Source organism: Diplotaxodon limnothrissa, linkage group LG5 (assembly GCF_057381915.1).
Source record: "Diplotaxodon limnothrissa isolate DT_005_m linkage group LG5, D_limnothrissa_male_GT1.1, whole genome shotgun sequence".
Taxonomy (NCBI): Eukaryota; Metazoa; Chordata; class Actinopteri; order Cichliformes; family Cichlidae; genus Diplotaxodon; species Diplotaxodon limnothrissa.
Genome location: NC_140600.1, coordinates 14193430 through 14209761, shown reverse-complemented (window position 1 = coordinate 14209761; position 16332 = coordinate 14193430). Strand labels below are relative to the sequence as shown.

Below are 16332 nucleotides of genomic sequence, written 5' to 3'. Positions count from 1 at the left end.
AAGAGCGTAATGACTGATACAGCTTTAGTGCAGCAGGTGGAGGTGGACATGGCTGTCAAACAACAGTAATAATGTTTCATATTTCGTAAGTCCATTGACAGCAGAGTGAAATCATAATCTAAAAGGAAGCTATACTTTAAATATAAGAGACTGCTCTCACAATAGTACAATATTCTGATTTAAAGCTGCTGAGACAATAACGTGGTTTAATTCTTTCTTCTTGTATATAATTATAATTATTTTTACATAAATATTATATAAAACTGCTTCTAAGGAAATCTGATAGTTACTGAAGATCTGAGAGTCACAGAAACAGCAGTGCTGCTCAGAGACAGGTGACATTAGTAGCATCTTTCTGGTATAAGCACACACAGGATGTAAATGTTTATTATTCTCATATTTGTGTTTTTTTCACCCTGTATCTAAACCAGATGATACAAAGGTTTTGACAGTGCTGCCATTAAGTGAGAATATTTAAAGGTTATTGTGCGTTGATTCTAGTCTGGTTATGTTTTTAGTGTCTATTTGCAGTTTTGATTAGTTGTGATTTAAATAGTCTTTTTCTGAATATTTGTTTTATATGTGTATATTTGGCCACATGAGGGGCTGCCACGATTAGTCGACTAGTCAAATCGTCAACGACTGATTTAATAGTCGAGGCGTAGTTTGAAGCTTTGTAAGATCACAAAAGACGCAGGAATAAGTAGTAGGATTTAAGAGTGTAATAACGGACTGAAACAGAAGATGGCAGCACTGCATGTACAAGGATGCCAGCTGCCGTTAAACCCCGAAGAAGAAGTAGCTCTGTCCCAGAATTCATAGCGCAGCCCAGCTCAGTTGTCAACAATGGCGGCAGCTAGTTAGTTTTAATATTACTCTTATTATTCTTTCTGGGTCACAAAATAAACGTTTAACATATTTTCAGGCGAGAATGTAACTGTGTAAACCTCAAATATCTGCTCAGTTTATCAAGACACCACATATTTTCAAAAGCGCTCCGACGTTTTCGGAGACGTCTGTTACCCACCAGCTCGATAGCTAGCCGGGGGCAAGGTCACTAGAGCCCGTGAGAACACCGGACTCCCGGCAAATCGTTTTTCGCTTCTCAGGTCAAACATGATGTATGAGTCACTTAGATAACTTAAAATGTTATTGTTTGGCTTTTTTCAGTATTTTATTTGTTCCTGAGTAAATCGGTTTGGCTGAGATTAAAGTTATAGTTCTTACACAGCTGAGTAAACATCAAGCAGACAGCTGATTATCAGAAGTGTGAGATGCTGGAGAACATACTCTGGTGTCCTGTTATATTTTAGATAGCAAGGAGCAGACGGCTGAATTTATTAAACTTCACCTAAACAATCTGCAAACTTCATTAAAATTTAATAAACTAGCATGTCTTTATTTTTAGTTAGCACATACCTTAAACACTTAAAGCTGTAAGCTAATGATAGAGCAGATGCTGCTGGTGCAATAAGCTGTACGTTTTACGTCCAGTGGATGATGATCTGATTAGTCGACTAAATAATCGGTGACTAGTCGACTATCAAAATAATCGTTTGTGGCAGCCCTAGTTGTGAGCTACAGAGTTCATTGTATTTGTTAGTCTGGTAAATATAAAATCAAACGCAAATATGGCAAAAATACATCCATATACACTGGACAGTGTTGAGTCCCTAAAATTATCTACAGATTTTGTCAAAGATAATGCAACAATACATTTTTTTTTAAAAGAGGCAAACCATGCAACATTTGGTATTATAGAAAGAATTGTTGTTATGTGGAACGGCGTTAATAATTGCGTGAAGCATCATCAGAGTTGCTAGATTTATAATTAATATAAATCCTGTGAACCTCAGATTCTGTCGTCACGGTGTGACACATGCAGAGGTACATTAAAACAAATCCAAACCAGCATATGGGTTGTAAATGTTGTCTTGCACAATCTAGAAAGAAAATAGTTTTTCCATGTAAAAATACAATGCTGCCCCCACTGACTGCAGGTAGCTATTTGTAACAGTTATATAGCCACAGATGCTGTTGAGTTTGTTTACTAATGGAAAATCTGTTTTAGTGTGCTCTGATTGCATTTAGGTGCAATGACCCAGAGGCAAAAGTACCATGATTATGGACATAATAGAAATTGTTTAGCTGCAGTGCATGGCACACAAACTGTATAAATAAAGAACCACAAAAGAACCATGAAAATAAAAACACTACTATAGTAATGGACTTATTCATTCCAGTGTACACTGTTTTTTCCCTTCTTTTTTCTTTTTTTATAGAGTGAGCTTGTTAGTCATTGTGCTCTAAACTTGTCAGAGCTGATAATGACTGATATGTCTGGTCATCTGGCAGTGTGCAAACAGGTCTGCACCAGATCTGCAGTATAATCCATCTTTACCTAGCAACCACTGTTTGCTCTGACCACAGAGGCACACTCAGGCGGACACACACTTGAAGAGCTGCAGGAATATGAGCAAGCTGGGCAGTTTATTTCAGGGGATTATGGTTTCATTACAGATCACTGAATCTTTGACTTGGTTGTCATCGATTCTCTGCATCCTCTGCCTTTATCTCTGGGATGTGTGCGTGTTTCAGTGAGTGGTGTGAGCTTACTCCTCCTCCTTTCCTTATTCCGCTGAGCGGACACTCACACCAGTTTACCAAAAAGATATGCACAATGAGTTCATCGAAATGAGGTCAAAGGTCCCGCCGTGTTTCGTCAGCTAATTATTTTTCCAGCTCTACAGACAGGCAGTGACGGAAAGCAGGAGCTTTTAGCTGGAGGTTGACGCAGAGGTGGCTGTAGAGCCACCTCAACACACAAATGTTCAGCCCCGAATCAATTAGGCGTGGCAAATAGATGTGACGACTTGAGCTGCACTTCCTGTCCCTCTCATGGTTCAGTGGCAGCAACAATATTCTAGGTTGTTTAGTGATTTATGAGCATGTTACTTTTTAAGAGCCACAGATCAAATTTCAAGCACATAAAAAAATGAACAATAATGAAATAGTTTAATGATGAATTATATTCATAGTCCATTCAGCTGAAGTCTGTTATGCAGCAAACACAAAGCAAATACTTGTGACATGAGGAGATGCCTTACAAGTTATACACGTTAGTAACCAATGGAATCTGCAGGCTGTGACACATGGTTGCCATGCCAACCCACATTACAAGTGTGTGACACATCTTCACCCACACGTCTCAATAAGTTGTCTAGAAGGACTACAGTTCATTTGAAATAAGTTCACAAGTGTCTCCTTTATTACATTGCATGTGTCATGTGTTGGTCAGATTATTGCTTAGCTGAAGTAATAGTGCGACATTTTTACACAGACATGCTGTGCAGACAAAAGCTAATAAGACCTGTAATACTGCCCTGTAAATGTACTACTGAACATCCCAAAATGTAATGTAATCTGTAATGATGATTTTCAGATAAAGCTCTTGGCCGAAACAAAAGTTTACCTATGTTAGTTTGGTTTCTAGGAGATACTGTGGTGTTGTGTTGCTATTAGGAGAAAACACTACAAGTGCAATTTAACTAGTCATCACTGAGAAATGTCCCCAGCCACATTTTGCAATCTGAACCTTGCTTTGTGCAGGCAATGTTGCACTATTTTGACGCAATGTTTGGCGTAATCTTTTAGCTATTGTAAATGAATATAAGAAAACCTAAACTGTTAACCAAAGCAAAGGTTAAGATTTTGATTAAATCATTCACGTCCCCAAAGTTCAATCAACGCTGCACAAATGCCATGTGCTATCAGAGGGTGCTGTGAAATTCTCTTTCTGGTGTCAGACAGATTGAGATTGATAGAGTGAGGAAACAGTTGATTGATGTGGGGGTGTGATGGAGTTTAAACTGTTATCGGGACGTGCAGGTGTCAAACGGACTTTGTCTCTAAAGGCCATCAGAGTGTTGTTCGGACATGTTAGTCAGTCACGTCACTTCAGGGATGTCAGCACTGAAAAACAGAGATGCGGGAAGCATAGATTTACAGGAAGTAGATAAAATGTGGAAAAGGCTTGGTGCTGACGGGTAGATTAGACAGGAAGTGCAACTCATTGGGGTGCAATCGTCTTTGTAGACTTCTTTGGTGTCTTATCTAGTGGTCTCTTTTAATTTACAGAAGAAGATGTCAGTCAAATCGTCTGTTCTGATAGTTTCTCATTTTTTAAAGTAAACAATTTCATAAACACAAAAGCAGTCCTGAAAAAAATTACCCTGTAATGATCCATACATTTAAAACGAAATGTTTTAACGTTATCATTACTGCCTATTATGGAAAAACAACTCTCAAAGAAGGATATATATTTATATTATACATTAGAGAAGTGCATTCAACAGATCATCTTTAAACGGTCTTCATCTTGTGTGATATTTCATTTGCAGTGTGATCAGTAACCTTCTTAATGCTACGACCAACTTAGTGCTTAAAGGGTGGAAAAAAGCTGACATAGCTAAACCCTAGTGAGTTGGTGCTTGTGTAAACAAAATATTTTTCCATGCTGTCACGTCATTGAAGGAGCCCCATCACCTGATATTTACTGAACATGACTGAGTGTTGGTTTGCACATTTGCCCTACATGTGAAGCACCCCAGTTTGTGCCAAAAAGTGTTTGCCTTTATTTAAACTGTTGTAAATGACTTATTGACCTATGAGCAGTCACACACATCCTTTATGAATAATATCAAGTCATTGTGAGCCAGAAAGAATATTCATGTCAAGTTAAAAGATGCAGCAGTTTTTTGCAACATGATTTTGTCCTTTATTTATACAGATAAGAAGTGCCACTGACACTTCTTTTCAAGGTTTGGCCAACAGGGAAGCAGAAATTCCCAAAAATATATTATCACAGTTCTATAAAGAATTTTAATGGCCAAAAAAACACTGAATTTATTATAATGTAGATTTTGAAAAAGAGTCTTAAAGATACTTTCTACATCTCTTTATTTTATATATAATCCCTTCATAAAACATGATGACTACATGCTATCTAGAAGAAAATATGGAGTTTTTTTTTTCTAAAGAGAACTTTTTGGCACAAAACCGTAAAATCTCACGGAGGATTGCCTCGTGAAGGCCATGCGGTGTCTGCCGATTCAAATTCAAACGAGATTCTTTCAGAGCAATCAAAATAAGCCTTTGTTCTTTTCCCCCCCTGAAAATGTTGTCTGTTAAATGTTTTATGTTCACTCGGGTGAAGGCCAAAACCAAAACCTCTTGTCAAACATTCGCATTATTCATTATACTGAAAGCGTTGCAGCGTTTTCAAAATAAGAGCATTACTTATAATATGATTAAATGCAATTATAAGTAAATAAATTTTAACACTGGACATTTTTTCTGTCACGTAGAAACTAGATCAGAATGGACAACCAGTAACATCGCCATAGAAAAGGCTAATTTCGTCACTGAACACTGTATTCAAACCTGCTGTTGCTGCTGTTGTTTCGTGTTGACCCAGACTGTACTCGGTTTAGCCAGCAGAGGGCAGCATTGTGTCAAGAAAAACATCTTGCTGGGAAGGGAAAAATAACCAGGGGTGAGTCAACTCTTCCTGGAGCTGTGGGGCGTTTCCTCTCACACACCCAAACTGAAGCGAATGTGTTGGATACTTGTTTAAAATGCAAAAGAATACATTTGTGAATGCCAACCGATCCCAGTTATTTCCGCTGAACACTGAGTTTTCCCATTCACGTGATCAAATTAGAGTTTTGTGTGTACTTTCGTAACTTTTGGCTTAGTTTCTGAACCAGTCTGCACTATAAATCCTAAAAAGCAGCAGACCAACGAGACCTTACATGCTTACGCGATTAAATAAACTCCACGTTGAGAAATTTTCTGGTTTTGCCAACTGCTTTAATCATCAAGGACGAAAGCTCTTTCAGCGGGAGGGGCAGCCTAATTAAAACCAAAGGCTGTGTGTCAGTCTGTAGAGTTTGATTTCCCAAACAGAACTGAGGGCACTAACGAAACTTTGAATAGAAGTTCATCCATTTAGATTTTTGAAGATGCCACATAAGAAGAGAAGCCATGGCCATCATAAAGCTACAAAGGAAGCAAAGGACGAGGTAGGATTTTTCCGTTTTTTAGAGACATGCGGAATTCAGTTAATGTGTTTAAAGATGTAAACATCTCCGATATATCACAGCTGATTATTCTTAGACAAAGCTGCAGAAGTGTTGATACTGATTTAACCTGATAAACTGCATCCCATTGCCATATATGTGCTCAAGCGAGAAACTGTTCTGCACATGTTAGAGCTTGGCTGTGTCATCGTTTGCAGAGGAATTGCTCAGGGCTCGTTGATTTATTTATAATGTCAGTAATTGGTTTTACTCGGCGTCGCGAATGATTTGCCGGTGCCAAATGCCTATAAGGCTTTCATGTCATCTTTTGTAACTATGGGCTATTGCGTAAAGCCCCCCTTGGTAGCGCGCACCACTGAGCCAGAAACAAGCACAATAGAGATCTACGAAGTTCCTTCTTTGGAAATACAACCGTGTGTGTGTGTGGTGATGTGAGTCAGTGGGGTGGTTTAATGCCAGGCCTACAGGTTAATGCTGGATTGTTTTTGTTTATGCGAACCAGAAAATTTCACTGGAAAAAAAAAATAGAGAGTGAAATTCTTTTGTAATCTCTCTGAGTCAGAAATTGCACCCCGGACAGAAGTGTGTGGCGATAATTTGGTGTCTGCTGGGAGTGGCGCTCTGTTCGGCAAGGTATGAGAAAAGATATCTGTCAGTGAAGACAGGAGAGAGCGGCATTGTAGCAGAGTGGAAGTTTTATTTCGGACAGTTGTTTTCACCTCCTGCTCTCTCATGGCGTATGCGGCATACTGGAGCAGTACTGTGAGTACATCGCCCTCTTTTTTCCCCTTCACCTTCTTCTCCCTCTTTCTTTTATTTGAGCCTCTGGCATTAGCACTTTCAAAGTAAATCTTGGCACCCTTTTAGACGCCAGGTGTGCTTTTATTGCAGAAAACCCGAACAGCTAGTCTGAAAGTGTAGGAGCGGTTCTGGATGCTCTGTGGGCTGTACAAGATATTGTTAGAACCGAAATAAAGTGCTGAAAAGACTTCGCCCACTTTTTGTCAAACACTATTCATACATGAGGGCGTGTGGCTGTTTAAACGGCCTTCAGCCCTCACGTTTCACATCTGGATTATCTCCAGTTATTGTGTCTCGGTACTGTTGCATATCAATAATGAACATTTTAGCATGTTAACTAATGCAATTAATGAGCTGGTGTTACCTTGCTTACATACCTTAATGCTACAAACTATGAAAATCTATTTGAGCAGAACTTTTTCACAGTTAAGAATATTACAAAAATGTTACCAAAAAAAGAAAAAGAGGAAAAGCTAGAAAATAAGGCACCAACACAGTAACACAATAGACTGAAATCACTGCTTCCTGTCCAGAAGTTGTGTTTAATTTAATGCCAACAACTGACTCACCCTAAAACCCCTAACAAACTGTTGTGTGTGTGTGTGTGTGTGTGTGTGTGTGTGTGTGTGTGTGTGTGTGTGTGTGTGTGTGTGTGTGTGTGTTTGTAGCATGGAAAAGCAGATCCTTGCACAGCTGAAGTCAAAAAGAGTAGACAGACTTCAGCCTTCTATCCCACTGCAGGGTCCTACTATGGCAAGGTACTGACTTCATTTTCTCCTGAATGACACAATGCCTTCAGCAATGTTCTGCAGCTCAAGGTTAAAACAGGGCGGGGATGCAGTCAGCTACTTTGCTCCATGTAAACCTCACAGGATACATTAAAAGATAGGGGCTGCTGTGTGATTTTTGTCTCTCAACACTGCCCAGTAACTGAGAGTGGATACAAGTAGAAGTGTAGCTGTAAAAAAGAATCACCGCTGAACCCACTGGCCTGTTAATGTAGATGCAAACAAGTAGGTGACAATATTTACAGTTTGAATTTTCAGCTGCAGTTGCTATCAGAGCCTCAAAATTAGACTGTGATCTTTCCAGACATTTTGAATATTTCACATCTATCTTATCTTTGTTTTTCTTTGTGGGTCAAGCGTTGGAGTTGCAGGATGGATGGGAACAAAACTCAACTCTTTGTGTTTGTCTCCCTCTGCTGAGGGCAGTGCTGCTTTTGGCTGCAGATGTTTAAGGACTGCATGTCTTTTTTGTTACCCAAAAATCAGGAGACACAATGAGCGTGCACGCTTATTTAACCTGCTACATAAATAAAAAAAAATGTACATGTTTGTGATTGTTAAGAGTAATTTACTGTGACTGACAACTTTAGGAATCACACGTGAAGCCATTTATCAAGGATCACTTTTACCTGTAATAACTTTTAAGTATCTTTAGCTGCAGCACAATATAAATTCTGTTATTCTTGTTTTCTAAAAAAAAAAAGAAAAAGAAAATACAGGCTTCTGTCGACATCTGATCATGGTCCATACATTTGATGCAGCTCGACAGGAGGAGCTTATAGGTGACTGAAGTGCAGCGTGGATCTAAATATAAAGATGAATGCCACTTTGGTCACAGGGAGTCCAGTTACCCACTTTATGCTCTCTTACACCAGCACGTTGGTGACAACATCTGCTATTTTGTTTTCTGACACAGTTAAATATGTTGAGCATACTGCTATCTGCTGATTCTCTGATAACCTCAGTCTAGGTGAAAAAGAGTTTTTAAAAAAAAAGACTACCACATGCCACACAACCGCTGCAGGTTCACACCAGTTTTTGTGAGGTTATGGGAACGGATAGTTTGCTTCACATGGCCGATGAGCTAGTTTTGCAGGTTTGATCAGTTGACACTTTGAAAGAGATATGTCAGTCTCAGAGGGAGTGTGTAATGAGTTATGGACAGCCTGTGTGTCTCTGTGCATGCACCATCATTGCACAATATGATCCTGGAGATACCTCATATCTCCCTGAGTACTTTCCCAATAATATATTAGGTACAATAATATAAATATTCACAGGTACAGATGGTCTCTAGCTCATAGTGTTTGTTGATTTAATCTGTTTTTAATAGTGTCAGATGGTATGCATTTACAATGTTATGTCCTTTTTAAAAAAACAAAGAGGTGATGGGGTTTCTCAGGCGAGAGTGTTATCATCAGTATCGCATTGCATTGTTGAAAACAAGCGGATTATCCTCAAAGTGTGCTTTGTGCATAAAGGGCCGATTCACCACTTGTAGCTTTTTGCAGATCAAATAGGAGTGTCAGTTTCTGTCTGTTTGATTTAAAGTGATTAGTGGTAGGGTGCGTGATTGTCATATTTTTCCAAGGTGTGCCGTTAAAACGCTCAAAAAGTGAAAGGCTTGCCTGTCAAACTGATTCCATCACAGTGATTCACTCAGGGGCTGCACTGTTTGCACACCCCACCCAAGAACTACCCAGAGAGACAGATAAACTCACACTTTACAGGTGAGGTACAGCCCCATAGGTATGGATGGGATTGCACTTTCATTGGTTTTCATCACCTTTGCAACTTAATTGCCTTCCGATGTTTCTCAGTTTACTTTTCATGTTTTCCACAGTTCTTCTGGGATAATTCTTATTAATAAAGTTGAAAAAAGGGACCACACTGGTGAAGTTTCAGAAGCCCAACACCCGTGTTTCATGCTTCAGTCATGTGTTCACAGAGACACTCCCTACATTCCTCTTTAACACACCTTGTTTGTTGCTCAGGCCGTGGTGCAGAGAGACATGATGAAATCTCTTCTGTTGTCATTAGACAGGTTTTCTTTGGCTCAACTAGATGTTGAGATTAGCCTGCATCTAATCAGTATCTCTTCCTGCTATTATCCTTCGCAGATTTTATTACTGCAATGCAGAAAAGAATTGAAGATTTCAGCTTCGGCCTCTTCTGTCATGGAAAATAGCTGACACAGGCAGAATATAAAAGTTGGTCTCTTGTTTTATATATGCAGTGTGGATAGACGTATGCGCCCATGTGTGCTCAAGGCTCGTGCACTATCATATATCTAAATGTGTTCTTGCTAATGTGTAACTTGAACATTGTCCCAAATAAAACCGGTTCTGTTTTAGGTATGCTGAGTAAATTTTTTAACACCACTGCGTGCATATCTTCTTGCATGTGTGCCCCCGTGTGCGTTAAAGGATCTATTTCCCCAAGCAGAAGCTTACATGTTGCCCCCCTTTTAAGTGGGTGTCAGCCCATGGTCAGCTCACTTCCTAGTATAGCCCGGAGAGTTACGCCCCTCCCGGTTGTGACTTCCACATCAGATCCTCTTCTCCCTGACTACGCCCAGTTTAGTCCTTCTGCCCTCCCCTTTTCTCTGTCTGGGTCCATTCCCCGTTTGATGCAGGGAAACATGCTGCAAGCCGACAGACAAGGCAGAGGCTGACACACGCGCGCACACACACACTCACACAAACGACACGTTCAGCCAACATGGGTCAGATACTGAGCTGGATCCGAGGCCCACGGGACACCCCGGCTCTGCAGGATGTGGCAGTGGAGGAGCAGGTGTGTAGTAAAAGTGTGTCTGTGTGCTTGTGTAATGGTTTGTGCTGAGTAACAAAAGTGTCCACGTGTGTTTTGTTTTGTTTGTGACCCCCATCTCTATAGATATAAAAGCATGTCTGCTGTTACTGTTTTGTTAGCTGTCCTAGTCTTTTGTGTACTGTATGTTTAACAAAGGACTTATAAGGGAAACTCACACAAGGAGGAAAACTGTCTTGGAGCCAGTCCAAATCCAGCCACACGCTCTCTCTGCTGGAATGTCTGAGGCTCCCGGTCAGCCTCTGTGAGTTCAGTGTTCTTACTGTAGTGGGATATTAAACCAAGGCTGCAGGAAGGCCTCCAGTATTTGCTATGAGGTGCTTAAACCATCAAACTACATGGGAAACTGATAGACTCCTATAAGTGATAATGGTTGTTTTGAAGGATATACCAGTTTTTTCTTTGTGAAGGCTCCCACCCGAAATAGCATTCTCCTGTGATAATCCAAAGCTGCAGATGGAGCTGTCTGAAAGGGTGTGTTTAGCTGGAATGAGCTTAAGTGCTCTGTTTTTTATTTGGACAAGTTAAAGTTGAATGCAATGTAGGTCATATGCTGCAGGCTTTTGTTAAATTTTCACTCGTCTGGCAGAGAATGTGATTGCATGCTGATGTGTGACAGTTCAGCATTGGCTGTCCTCATGTCAGTGCTCTGTTATCAGGGCTGTGTTCGTTTGCTCTGAGTCATTTTATGTGTTAAAGGTCAAAGAATAAATGTGTCCCAGGAGGCTGACTGCACACAGATAGCCTTTGGACTTCTGGTCAGACCATTTTTGTTGTGTTGCATTTTCCCAGCTCTGGGCTGCAGAGATCACCCTCCCTTGGGGTCTGGCAGCATTATCATAAAACTTAACAGGAAATGGCCACTGGGAAAATATATCTTGCCTGCACATGCATAACCATTACAACAAAGTCAAAGACAAAAAGGCATAAACAGGCAGGAGGGGATACTGTGCAAGTTAGTCATGACATACCTGTTTTTACATGGTGTGGTACATTAGAGGGCTTTACAACTATAGCGTGAACTTATATCTTTAAATTAAACTAAACAGAAACTGATGGCTTCACAGATCTTAAAAGCCAGTTTCAGTCCATTGTTTAGTCACTCGGCTCACTGCTGTACTGTTCTGGTTCACGCTCACAGAGCTTTGTCTTGTTGTCCTTGGCTGCAACGTGTAGCCGAACATGCTATAAATACCTGCTTCATACCTGCTCTCAGTAGATGGACAAAGATAAAGAGACAATAGTGTTGGAAATGAAAAACAGAGCTAAAAAGAGATTTCTGGACTGGCATTTTTCAAGCTTGTATCTGCTTTGTCAAAGAAAAAGTTTGATCTACAAACAACTGTTATCATACACATTCTTTATTTTTAAATAAGGAATGTCGATGATGAATTACCTATTTTAAAAAAAAGAACTGGGAACTCTTTTTCTGAGACATATTATTAGTTGGAAAATCTAACCCTGCTGGTAGGAACGCTGTGTAATGAATCATGCATGTGGCTACTAGTGCTTGATAAACAAAACTAAGACCCAATGAAAAGTGTCACTTCATAGAACCGCTATAAGGCACCTTTAAATACAATATCATGCTGTTTCCTGTTGCCTGAAGTTACCTGTGTTACTGTTGTATTATTCATATTAGCTTGGCTTAAGCAGTATTTGTTATTCTAGGTTTTTGACTTTTATCCTCTTGAGACGTCTCAGCCTCCGTATGTATTTTTCATCTTTAAGTTCGATGTAGTCATGTGAAATGATCCCCTCGGTTTTACGGTTGGGCATTTGAACAGTGAGTTACACTGTACGGTTCAGTTATGAAGGACTATAGCACTGTGTGCAACCAGAATACAAAGTATTGAGCAATCACTGAGACAGTGAGACACAACTGACTCATGTTATTAAATCACAGTCTGATGTCAAGCGTGCACCTATCTGCCCCCACTGTCAGAAAATGCTGACACTCAAATTTCCATCTTTCATGTTTTAATATTCAGCAAATCACAAACAGTTCAACTAAGGTGGTTACTAATGACATCATGACACACAGTGCCCGATTGCTTCAGTTCATACGTCATAACCACCTCTGACTGCCTTCTGAAGCCACACCTCAAAAAGATCATTTCAGACCACGGTACTAAAGCCCAGTTTGCACTGGAGTGGAGGAACACACTGTGTATGAGACCATATATATACACAGAAACTTTGTTGACACATATCCTGCTCAGCTAAATCAGCCTTCCATTTCCTGTTGAGTTTGTTGTTGTTTATCCCGTTGGTAGGTACGGTGCTACTTTCCATCACTCCTCAAAACTCGTGCCTTCAGATTTGACACTGTGCTCTCAGTTTGGCTTGACACCTCATCTAAATGTTGCTCGCTGAATTTTGTTATGTCCGTTTTGGTATACCCGTCCTCCTGTCTGTTTACTGCAATGCTCGAGCAACAGCCTGTACTTGGAGCCAGATGACATTTGTCCGGATAAGTAATGTGAAGACTCACGATTGCTGGAAACTGTAATGTGATGCAATGATTGAGATTCTCAGTATCGCTCCTCATAAACACGCAGGAGAGGTAAAAATGTTAGCAGGCATGCTATGATTATTGGTAATTGCTGACAAGTCCCAACTAAATCGTGTTATTGTAGTTCTTGTTCTTATTCTGTCATGTGGCTGACAGAGTCGAGCTGTTTCCTCTGGATAGGCTCTAGCCCTCCATGACCCTGAAGTGGATGGCTGGATAGATTGATGACATAATGTGGAAATGCAGCTAAGCAAGAGACATTTATAGCTTAGTCGTTTTTGTGGTGATGATATTTCTATTTGTATCTGGCTAATCTGTCTGAAAATCTAGTTATAGTATAGTATAGCATCATTGCATGGCTAACACACAAGTTTAAATTCATGGTAGAACCTGATAAGCTAATGCAGAAGTAATTTTAGCTGAAGCAAACAAACCTGTGCTGAAGATGATACAAGTCTGAAACTGAAGCTCAGCTCGCTAAAATAGCCTCAATCTGGACACTTGATTTAGCACACTTCCTGTACCTAATAATCGGTGGTTTGTTGGCAGTCACAACAAGCTAACATATTATTTTTTTAAAAATATTATTACAAATATTTCTCTACTTTTCCTAGAAATAAAGCAACTTTGAGCAGATGTAATGTTTTCCCTGAAGCTTTTTTGCTTCACTTTTTTTAAACTGTCCCTATTGAGGTCTCTGTAACTGAAATGTTTCACAGTAAGTGTGGCTCGCTTTACAACTGGAAGTCCGGTGAATGCTGCTCTAGTCTGCATGTTGAAGTATCTTTGGACAAGACACTAAATCCCAAGTTATGTGTGCGAGTGTGTGTGTGTAAATGTTAGACAAGGTGCTGTGGTATGAAGCTTGTAGTAAAATGATTTGTGTGCTCCGAGTAGAAGTGTGCTATTTAAGCAGTAACCACTGGTTGCTAGCATTGACCACTTGTCATGCTTCTGGCTGGGAGCAAAGTGTGTTTCTCAGATTTACCTCGGTCAAACTTGCAGGCTGTTGCTCCTGAAAACACTGCTGCCAAAACAATGAGCTAAAAGGGGATGCAAAACTGTTGTGTTTGGTTAGGTTAATCTCAACAAAAGCAAATGCATCCTTTTGATTTGACTTCACTGTGTTTATTTAAAAAATATACGATTAGGGTTTGTCAAGTTCCTCAGGCCACTCCTCTGCATTTTTTTCTGGCTGTTTGTGCACAGTCAGCACAACACTCACTGTTTTCCATTTGCACTTTTAAGTGCTTCCTTGTATCTGGTTCAAACTGAGCGCACAGATTGTGTATGGCTGCTCCTGCTCCTAATCAGACCTGATTCACACGCTCTTTCATAACAGCTAGAACTTTCTGGCAAAACACGTTTCTACAAGTCTAATCTCTCTGCAGAGTTCCAATTGATTTGACTGCAAACTTTTGCCAATGTAAATATCCCACATTAGTCTTTGCTTAAAGTCTTAGTTTGCATGCAGCCTCCCACCAAGTTTGCCTGTAAACTTCTATGAACAGAGCCCACCTTTTATACTAGAAACCTCCAGCTTCTAGGTTTACCATTTCTATTGGTTGATCTCCATGAAAGGGTGTGTCTAATGTTGTCAATAAAGACAGCTGTTACCAGGGGTTGCAAACTAAGGCATTTGGATTCAACACGAGCATGTTATCTTTCAGAAAAGGGGGCAGGCTCTGGTGTGTTTTTGGAGTCAGTCAGGCGAAAGCTGTTAAGTGATTTATTTTGAAGGGTCCCAGGACAGACACAAGAATTTCTGCCAGGGCAGGAGACATCAGGAGTCTGTCTGCTTGTTCTTATAAAGACATTTTAAAAGAAACATGGTTGAAGCCAAGCCGATAAAAACCAGACTATAGCTCTCGAAGAATACAGCGATATGTCATGATCATGCTTACGCTCTGCTGTTTATCTTCATTCGAGCTGATTATCCTGGTGCTTGATTGTCAGCTGGCTTCGGCTGATATTTAACCAAGTCTGTTGAAGCTTGTGTCAAAGCAGCTTCCACATAGAATATTTCCTATAATCCTTTTCTAGCACATCTATAATAACATTAAATTTCATGCCAAGTCTAAATGCAAAGTATTTAGAGCTGTTTGAGTTCCCATTTTAACCGCAGCGTTAAAGTACTGGGACTGAACAAACACGACACGCATACAGGCCGACATTGTGTCCAAACAACAGTCTGCAAGTTAACAGGCATGCACAACGGTTTCAGATGACACACATGAACACAATGCTCCTTTTTAAGTTTCATCTATGTGCTTTTGGTGTTTTGTGACACGAGGGGGCGCTGCTCCCCAGAGCACTCGCCTCTTAACGCGTTTGACATGTTTTTCGGTGTGGAGTGCTTGAAGAAGTTAACATAATAAGGATAAAGTTTAGAAGTTATTGACCTTTCAGCCAATCAACGCTGCCACTGCTGAAAGGTCCTGTTTAAAGAAAGGGGAAGCGTTAAATGCCCCTCTCTCTTGTTCCCCCCCCAAATTCCTTTGTAACCTCTGGCTGGTATTTCCTGTCTGTTCCGTTGTTCGGGGCCTTTTTTGACGACCTGTGATGGAAACAAACATGTCTGAACATCACTGCTCTTGCCCTTTAAACTTTGTCGTTCTCCCCCATTTTAATGTTCCTCTCTGTCTGCCTTAGGATGTGGTTTGAGCTGCATGTGATGGATCCTCCTCCCTCCCTCTCCTCTTTTCTGCCTTTGTTGTAGCTTTGCATTCTAGATTCCAAAGTTGTGAGTCTACCCGACACACCCAGACTCCTGCCAAAGCACTGCTGCAGAAAATCTACTTTCCTTCGTCACCCCTCAACTCTTTCTCTCTTCTTCACCTCTTCCGGCTTGATGCAGGCTATCGCGTGCTGAGCTGCATCATGCGTCTTCACCTAGCCCAGCCCGACCCAAAGCTTGTTCAGTTTTCCTGGCACCCATCGAGCAGTGGGTGGGGCTTCTTGTGTTCAACTGCCCAATCCGACCGAGCCTGCTCTGCCATGTTGGATGAAGGGGTGGAGCCTGATGCAGCGGCGTCTTGTTGTGCTGATTCAAAGAGGGCGGAGTAGCAAGTTTTTCACTGCTGGGTGTGTGTATGTGTTTACATGTGTGCGTGTGCATGACATAAAGTTCGAACTAAAGTGTTCCTAAAGCAGGGGTCTTAGGTTAAGCAGCCTGAAGAGAGCCTCTTGGTAGTATTCACAGCAACATTTAAAGAGGATACACACTCACAGTCTGACCTATGGTATGTATCTGGATGGTATTTCCCTTTATGCTTGCTCTTTTGTAAATGCTTGC

General features: G+C 40.6%; 1 protein-coding gene across 7 annotated transcripts in view; it reads left to right on the top strand.

The window, feature by feature from the left end:
- Positions 1-5843: 5843 nt before the first annotated feature.
- cast (calpastatin) overlaps positions 5844-16332 on the top strand; it is a 32667-nt gene continuing 22178 nt past the window's right edge. The window contains exons 1-2 of one of the 7 annotated variants that reach the window (XM_085353084.1): positions 6517-6863; positions 7571-7660. In XM_085353084.1, the coding sequence (XP_085209210.1) occupies positions 6834-6863; positions 7571-7660 (120 nt within the window). In that variant the 5' untranslated portion in view covers positions 6517-6833. Of the gene's footprint in view, positions 6084-6516; positions 6864-7570; positions 7661-10141; positions 10487-14976; positions 16280-16332 lie in introns of those variants that run through there. The other 6 variants (XM_085353085.1, XM_085353086.1, XM_085353087.1 and 3 more) reach the window with 6 other exon arrangements.